Source organism: Chelon labrosus (genome assembly GCF_963514085.1).
Source record: "Chelon labrosus genome assembly, chromosome: 17".
Taxonomy (NCBI): Eukaryota; Metazoa; Chordata; class Actinopteri; order Mugiliformes; family Mugilidae; genus Chelon; species Chelon labrosus.
This window is the reverse complement of record NC_140350.1, coordinates 22,372,769-22,381,938: the sequence shown is the minus strand read 5'-3', so window position 1 is coordinate 22,381,938 and position 9,170 is coordinate 22,372,769. Positions and strand designations below refer to the sequence as shown.

At 45.9% G+C, this 9,170-nt stretch overlaps 1 protein-coding gene across 1 annotated transcript; it reads right to left on the bottom strand.

Moving 5' to 3' along the window:
* Positions 1 to 263: 263 nt before the first annotated feature.
* Positions 264 to 8,954, bottom strand: LOC311502339 (uncharacterized protein; the record flags this gene model as incomplete). Its single annotated transcript, XM_084564524.1, has 13 exons — positions 264 to 391; positions 733 to 884; positions 1,170 to 1,284; positions 1,375 to 1,500; positions 1,971 to 2,028; positions 2,139 to 2,201; positions 2,285 to 2,425; positions 2,553 to 2,744; positions 3,028 to 3,183; positions 3,657 to 3,803; positions 3,937 to 4,047; positions 4,127 to 4,199; positions 8,430 to 8,954. The coding sequence occupies 13 exons, from the start codon at positions 8,952 to 8,954 to the stop codon at positions 265 to 267; spliced, it is 1,986 nt and encodes a 661-aa protein (XP_084420650.1). The 3' UTR covers position 264.
* Between the last annotated feature and the right edge of the window lie 216 nt (positions 8,955 to 9,170).

The following is a 9,170-nucleotide window of genomic DNA, read 5'->3' as shown; positions in this document are numbered from 1 at the left end:
GCTCATGTTCTCAGACACTGATAGATCCACAGAAACGATCTTACTTTTATTATGACGGTACTATTGGTTTGAATTTGAGAGCTACACAAACGCTAACTTCTATTTTGCAAAACAGAACACAGGAAAGTGCCGTTCAAGAAGTCCTCTATAAAGGTGAAAGAAATTGTGGGAAGCTGGTGAATGAAAGTGATAAACTGGTGTGGGCCCGTCGTTCAGAGTGTGTTAACGTGACATCCAGACAGTTTAATCCACTCTGTTGCAGAGTTACTCGAACTGCTTCAGGTGGTTGTAGAGCGACTGGACGTAGGTAAAGACACACATGGGGTCTGGCTTGTCCCCCATCTCTATCATGTCGTCCACCTCGATCAGACGCAGACAGTCAGCCTGCTCCCTGGAACACAAAAGACGCAGATATTGAAATAAAGTGATTTGTGTATTTACACTGAAATAAAAGCAGAGATTGTAGAAGGTCCAAAGTTTGATGACTAATAAATGTCCTTCCCATCAGTCTCAGCTGTACTTTGGGTCTGCAAATGTTCAAACAAACACGCTAAACTAAGATGTCATCAGCATTATACCAGCCAGCCATCAGTATGATAGCATTAGGTTGAGGAGCTAACGTCACAGAACCACTAACATGGCTCTCGTTTTGATGGCGAGCTTGATTTAGCATGCAGGGTTTACTTTTAGGAAGTCCTTGTAACAAGAGATAACGTCTCAAAAACATCTTACTCTGCGGTGGTGAAGGCCAGCGCTAAGTTGTGCTTGCGGTTCGCAGGGTCCAGAGTGTTGTAATCAAACGCCAGAGGGAAGAAAGAGTGGACCAGGGCGCAGAACGCCATCCCGTTGCTCCAGCTGGACGAGAAGTTCTGGAGGTCTATGTTCTGGGATAAAGAAAAGCACTCTTTCATTTACTTAATTTTAACTTGTTTATTCGATGTTGACTTCCAAAGCAAAGCTGGCATGTGATCACAGTACTTCCAGCTATACAGTGTTGTCCCCATTAAAAAGTTGTAGGCTATAAAGTTGCAGAAGATACCAAGGAGCCGGTAGCAACTCAAAATGGTTGCGTATTTCATATTTTGATCTGCTAAAGATCATTTAATAAGATCAAAAGCTCCAGAACAACTAGACCAGATATAACCCAAGTTCAGATCTCAGTGTCCTACCTGATAGCCAATGGTTTTTGAGCGACACCACTCCAACAGAATCTGTTTGATCCCGCTGGCGCTGGACACTCCAAAACTCTGAGAGCGCTTCAGTTTAGGCTTGGAGTCCTTCGGCCTGTTTGGGAGAAATTCAACCGGTTGTAAGGAGAGGAAAGAAAATATAAATATATCTTAGGACGAAGGACAACATTTTAACGACACTCACTTTGTAGGCTCTGAGTTCATCCTTTCAAACAGCGCCCGTTTGGCTTGAGCCCCGTTGGAGCGTGGAAGTGTTTGGGATTTCATCAGATCCTGTTTGAAATCAAGGCCCCCCGGCTTGCTCGCTCTCCTGGAGGGAAACAGTGGACGACAACACGGGTTTAAGCCAACATCGATGCAAATGCATTTAGAGGAAAGCGTCAGTCTGGCTACAGCAAAGGAGCAATCAAACTCTTTTTAACTGGGAATAAGAGAAACGATGAATGAGTCTAAGAAACATAGATGATAAATAATTTTATATTTTCATTACTGAGACCTGGATATATATGGAAATATTTCTTGTAGCTTGCAGAACTGTAAACTGTCTTTGGATGATAGCGATGACAGATGAATTAACTTTTATTGCGAGGAGGTGTAATTTCTTTGACAGCGGATCAGTTTGAAAAATTGCAGGGAGCAGTGAAACAAGAAGAGGGAGCCACAGTGAGCTGTTAGATGAAGAGCTACACACCTACAACCTCTCAGGACTGTAACTGTAGGTACAGGCAGGGCTTTAAGTTGGCTTAACGTTACAAAACAAGGTTAACGGTCACAACTTACTTGTCCAAATTAGGCGAGAAGCCAGATTTTATGATGGATTTGGAGGGAAGTAGTTTTTCTGTAAAGAGACAGCGAAAGAAATTCAAACACGAGACAATAAAGCAACAAATAAAAGCTTTTTTAGTTGCGTTATAAAGAGGTGCAACGTAGGTTTACTTGTTACTATACCTGCAGGCTGAGGAAAGCTCACACTTCTCTTTAAACTGGGACTGGGTGTCTTGAGAATCGGCGCTGGATTGATTAAAACAAACAAAGTAAGGAATATAAAAATAAAGAACGAAAGAACAATTTTTCCATTAGCACATCAAACGCACCCCGCTGAAAGGGATATTCCCCGGGTTTTACTGCAGACTCCTGAGATGCTGTGACGGTGGGAGGCTGAGTTGTTGAAGTGATGTCTGTGTTGGGTCTGGATATGGCAGAAAGAGGCAAGTGGGGTTTGGGTTCGCTGATGTCTTAAGAAGAGGAGGAATGAAGAGCACACTTTAGCAACATACACACTCGCTTTTACGACTCTGGATAAGACATCAATGTAGAAATGCAGGATGTTAAAAACCAAACACGTTGTAGAACTGAACGCACCGCGTCTGAACGGGTAGTCGGCTCGTTTCATCGTCGGCAACTCCGGCACCGGAGGGTTCAGTGCTGATGCTGAAGGAGCCTCTGAGCTGCTTCTGGTCACAGCTGTGGGGGCGAGATGGGGCAAAGCCTGGGATACGGAGGCTGACTGTTCCTGGGATACCTGGGAACTCGGCTCTTTTGTTGCAGACATGCCTGCACAGGTGAGGATGAAACGGTGTGATAAGAGGAAAGAAATCCAGAGCAGATGGAGTGGAAATAAAAAATGTGGCAAAGAAAATGTGTGCAGGCTTTGTGACTAAGCGCAAGCTGGACATTTGGACAGGGGTGGCCGACCTTGCTACTTCCTCAGCGAGAAAATTATTAATGGGGAGATGATGCATCATTAGACAGTTTATTACTTGTAAAAACTGCAGATAGAAACAGTTCAAGAAGAAAATAACCTGCAGCGTCTGTGCACGGCAACCTAAGGAGTTACCTCTTAGAAAAGATGCCTCGGCAGCTGCAGACAGAGCGGCTGCTCTAGGTGGTGAAGCCGGAGACTGAGCAGGTTTGGCAGCGTGAACGACCCCATCTGAACTGGGCTTAGTGGTCATGGCAGTGACGGGAAGATGGGGCTGAGGTTCATTAGCGTCTGAAAAACAGAGGATATGGATAAAGAGTGAAGTCAAAAAAGTACGGAGGGTTGAAAGAAGGGTTGAACTGACATCACTTATGGTGCTTTTGTCTTTTCGGGTGATTATTTATAATAGCGGTCATGTGTCTTTGTCTGAATGAATGTTGTGGGCCGGTACTGATTGTGTGTTTACACCACAGACTGTATATAAATATGGACTACGCGGCCCTACTTCCTGGCATTGGCCAAACTGACGCTATTTAAAGGCGGCGCCATCTTGCAAGTTTGGTGCCAGAGTCTGATCAGTACGGTCCGAGAGTGGAGCCACGTTATCAATGCCCTGCCCACACTTCCTCCAGACTCACTCGCGTTTTCGTTAAATTAATGCTAAGCTCTGCTCTACCTCCACCAGTTACAAGGAAATGTTGGATTATACACTGTACTATCTCCCAGGACGGATCGAGGGCCTCGGGAAACAGAAATATACTCACTGCACTGAGCAGGAGACTCCACTGGCTTTAATGAAGCTTCTTTTGTTGCTGGAGACTGAGGAGCAGCCGGAGCTTCAGAGGTGGATGATTTTGTCATTGCAGTGAAAGGAAGATAGGGTTTGGTCAGAAGACCTGATACTTCCTGGTCTGACAGGGGAAAATACAGACATGAGGTTTAATTTTCTACTTTAAACTCATTTGGTAGGTCATTTCTATGAAACTAAAAGGTCTAATAGAAGGTAAGAAATCATAGGGAAATATGAAGAGGACATGAACCTACCAGGCACACTGGGGGTCTCCATGGCTGCAGACTCTGGGATTGGTTTGGTGGTGGTGGTCAGGGGCCAGTGGGACTGGGGAGCAGGCACATCAGTGTCTAGCGATGAGTCGTCTGAGAATTAAAAAAATCAAAGGTGAAGTCGAGCACCTCGGTAGGGAACTGGTGGGAGAAGAGTAAGCTGCGTTCCTACCTTGCTGTTTGTGATTCTCTGGCGCAGCTGAGGCAGCGTGGGCGACATTTTTCTCCTCTTTGGCGTCAGCGCTCTGTCCAGGGTAGAATTCAAGAGGCTCAAAGTTAATGGAGGACCACTCAATCCAGTCTTTATTGTTGTCTTATACCTGTCTCATACAGGTGTTGTTTTTTTTGTTTTTGGTGTAGACGTCCTCTGACATCTCATAAAAAATGAGAAAAAACAAACAAATATAATACATATAGGGAACCCACATTATTAGAAAACCAGACCACCAAAATAAAAGAGGCAAGATGCTGCATTAAGTCCATGGTCTGCTCCCAAATAAATTCACAAGAGGGCAGAAAAACACCAATTGCCCACGTTAAAGGTGGTAACCTTAGCGAAAATATCAGGAGGTGATTTAAGCATTAAGAAAATAGGGGAATTCAACATCTAAAGTTTTTTGTATTGGTGTTTTTGTTACTTTAAAGAGGAACTACTGTTTTTTACAAGCTGGACTTTATTTCTGGCATAAAATACGATCGTTTACTCACCCATATAACTTTTGTGTTATTTCTAGTCGTTCGGGAGATATTTAGATCTGTGTATATCCATATAGTGGGAGTGACTGGGGCACCGAAACACAGCCTCTAAATCTATTACCTGTAATTTGCTACTGCTATGATTCGTCCACAACCTCAGAATCGGAAAAATATTCAGCCATGTTGCAAAAAACTAGCAGTAGCAAATTACAGGTAAACAAGACGACCGTTGCGGGTGCACGCGGCGCTCAGAGATGACATCATCCAGGTCAGAAGACATCATCTGGGGTCTGTAGGTCAATCTACAGACCCCAGATGATGATAACAGGTAACTCCAAACTCAACGAGGAATAGCACTAGCGTACGATAACAAAATATTGGTGAATTGAGCGAGTTTCACGGCAGATGATGTGTTATTTAGAGGCTGCGTTTCGGTGCCTCATTCACTTCCACTATATGGATATACGCAGATTTGAATATCTCCCGAACGACTACAAATTATACAAAAGTTATGTGGGTGAGTAAACGATCGTATTTTATGCCAGAAATAAGGTCCAGGCTGTAAAAAACAGTAGTTCCCCTTATATTTCGCTGTTTCTTTTTAAAAGGCCAATAAAGTGAATTTTACTTTTTACCTTACAAGTTTCGGCTACTCTGTCTCTGTAGCCTTTATCAGAGGTGTCACGTGATGTTAGTAGTTCCCCTTTAAGAAAATAGGGAAACTCACTCAACATCTAAAGCTTTTTGTATTTTAGCGTTTTTATTACTTTAATCCATATCTCTCCAGGAAATGAGCTTGACCATCACCAAGACAAATGATTGAGGCCGATACAAACCTAAAGTGAAGACAGTGTAATGAAATTTAAATGAGGAATCACATTTCCTCTGCTGGTTATTAGTTTTCTGCTGGTTATCCTATTTCTACACTTAGCAACATCACTTTTCAGTCTGATTCACTCACAACAAACAAAGATGTGTTTTTTTGTTTTGTTTTTCCTTTTGTGACCGCCGCCTGCTGCGGAGCTAAAATTAGTATTATCCACGGTAAAGTGTGTCTGTGCGCTCGCTTCTCCCCATGTGTGATCTTCAGCTGTTTGCAGCTGACAGCTCCTCCTTTAACGGCAGCTGTGGCCAACAAACCTATGTTCCCACCAAGAGAGGGAGAGACTTTTTTTAGATTTTGCAATCGGCCCCTTTGCAAGAGTTTCCGCCACACTCTTCTTACGTCCAGATATAGCCCCAAATGGATGCTTTGGAAATCGGGGAGTTAGCTCGAGCGGTTCAAAAAGGGGGTGGAAGGGGTGGGGGGGGGGGCCTGAGTATGTGAGCCTGAGTGAGGCCTCATCCAGTCCCCCAACGTTGTGATTTCCAGGGGCATCATTTCAGCCGGTCCGTCAGCTACTCAGTCGTCAGGAGGGAGATTAGCACCATCGTGATCTGTGGGCTCCACGGTAGCTGCTGTGGGATATCACAGTCTGACTGTGTGACCCTGCTAATCCCCTCAACCTCTGGCTGGGCTTACCTCCACGTCCCTTCGGGTCCTTCTCAGAAACATGTCTTTGTTGGACAAACTCACGGGCACGTCCGTCACTTCAGCTTTGGCAGACGAGGCCACAGCAAACACATCTTTAATTAAACGGTTTTTAATTTCCTTTGCGTTGATATTTTACTTTAAACGCACAAAGTGCTGCAAACACACCTGTCAATGACACACAGGTCGCCTTTTAACTTCTTTCAGCTCATTGTTTTGGTTTAAGTTCACTCCAGCTGCAGGAAATCTGCTCTGCAACAAATGCTGGTTAACAGATCGGGACACTTTGCAAAAAAAGAGCCAGATGTTTCTCAGGAGTTTGTGGGTACCACACACACACACACAAAAAAACAAAACATAAAAAGATGTTGCTTCGTGTCTAGGGGCGAAAACACACGGGGAGCGGCTAGCTTGGCGGCTTGGATAGCCGTGGAATTTTAATTAAATCCTTTATGACTTTATGAGACTTTTATTGATCCCCGTGGAGGAAATGCAGGTGTTACAGTGTTAGATCCAAAATATCCACAACTTTGGTTCCTTCCACCAAATTCACAGAGCTGAGAGAAGGCTTGGAGCATCAGGTGAACCCAGACGGTATTTTATTTTTAAATTGCAGTATATTTATGTTCTGTCAAACAGGTCTCACTTTTATTCCCGTCTGCCGCAGACAGAAAACATTTTCTGGTGATCATTAGTCATACATGCACCTCAAGGAACTTGGCCTTGGCTTCAGGTTTCTAGGCAACATGGGACAAGACGCGATCCCCATTTAAACGGACACAATGGCGGACACTTTGAGGACAGTGTCTCACCCGTGGAACTGTTTACGTAAATGAAAACTGACGGCATGGTGATGTAGAACAGAATTTGCCGCACGATGTCGAATCTCAAACTGATGAATCAGATTTCTATCTTAGTGGAAGAGGTGGGGGGGTCGAACCGTCAGTGTTGGGATGGTTGGGAAAAGACCGGGTGACTTCACCGGAGAGGAATTTCTGGCAGGCTGCGTGTTTCGACAGGGCAGCTGGTTGTCCATCTCAGGGTTTATCTGACACGGACATAGACGCAATTCAACTTTCCATTAGAGAGAGAGAGAGACTTGAGACCTGGACTGGCCGGGAAGCAAGATTCCTGAGCGATTAGGGAACAAGGATTTATTTATATACCTGTCTTTGCAGCGTGCATGTGAGTTACGTCATACGACAGCACTTGATATGTGTGCCGAAGGCCCCCCTTTAGATATACGTTAAATGCTGCCCTTGTGCAGTCCACTCCATCCTGGGGCTGTGGAATTAAAACTGAAATTCCTTGCATGTGTGCGTGCCTCCACTCATGGGCGCTCGAGATAAGGAAGAGCTGCTGCAGTTGTTGAAGAGCATGCAGAAGCTGGAGAGCTGCAGCTCACTCGCAATCTCCGACCCAAAAATACATGTGCCCTTTGGAGGACCTGCTGTTATAAATGTAGAGTATGAGCAGAAGAGGGCTGAGGGAGGCCGGGAGGGAGGTGATGGGGGTGGGGGAGGTAGGGGAGAGTGTGTGTGTGTTTGTGTTAAAAGAACAGTGGTGTCATTTTTAAAGTGGATGTGATGAAAACACGGGACGCCTGAGTCAGAAGTTAAAGATAAAATACTCGAGATTACCGAAGAGCCGTCGGGGTTTAGCTGAGGCCCCGAGCCCCCCACCGAAACCCTCCAACGTGGAGATCATGTAGGCTTGGTTCGTAAAGCACGTCTGATCTCTTGAAGGTTTTTTTGGCCCAGCAGGAAAGCGGCAGCTTTCGCGACGCGGCTGGGGGTTTGAATGCTGTACAGTCTGTTTCTGGGTGGATGCTGCGGTGATCCGCGGTGACATTTGGACGCGTCAAGCACAGAGCGTTCGTTCATTGTCCGAATGCCTGATGCGGGGCTTTTAATCTCGCTAAAAAAAGGATGCTGGGCAGTCAGCGTTATGAGATATACTCCCATGGACTTCAGTCCCAACACAACAAACTGCTGGGGCAACAAGATCTCATCAAGAGGCTTCGTAAAGCCAGACAAACACACACAAGCGCACGTTATCCTCCTGAGAACATACATTTTCTACATTTCAGCTCAGTGAAATCCTGTTTCACAAGCGTTTTGGTGTCTGATGAGCTTCCACACTCACAAACTCATTGCTGAAATCCCTTGATTGTTGTCATGATTCCACTTTTACTTCAAGCCCCTAACTCTTATATTTGCACGATGAAGAAAACAGAATGAATACTCACATTAATCTCGGCATGTCTCTTTGTTCTCCACGGAGGAGGGGCTGGGGTGTTGCTGGGAGCAGCTGTAGCAGAAGCAGGAGCATGGCTTGATCCTCCACTTGACCCCGATGGTTCAGAGGCTGCTGAAGCAGGGTGGCTGTTCTCTGATCTCCCAGAGTTGACCGGACCCTTCTGGTCCTCCTGGGACTGGATGCGCATGTGGCCGTTCTCTATCCGCTCCTCCTCGCTCTTCCCCTTCACTTCCCCGGGACCCCTCTCGATCTTCACCCCAGCGAGACTCTCCACCAGACGGCCGAGGGCCTCCAGCTTCGCCCTGAGCTGCTGGTTCTCCTCCTGCAGCCTGGTCACCGCCTCGGCCAGGGGTCCGTTGGAGGTGCACAGCTCCTCGATCCTGTGCTCTATGCGCTGCTTGAAGGCACTCACGTCCACGTGGACCTCCCTCACGGCGGCTTGCAGCGTGGCCTCGAACTGAACAAGAGCCTCGCTCACCAGTCCTTCCTGGACCCCCTCGGTAGCCTCATCCATGTCTCTCCTAGCAGCACTCACCACCCCTCAGTTTGAAGTCAAATGCGGGGTGGTCAGAAATTTCAGGAGCTCTGAAACCAAACCTTCTACTTTGCTTCGTCTCTCTTTTCGTACTTGACTACACGTCCCTAAACTAAACTGAGTTCTTGACAAAATAATTCAGCACTCCCTCTGCTTCCTACTATGAAATGTTTCAAGGGTGTCTGCCGTCTTCCA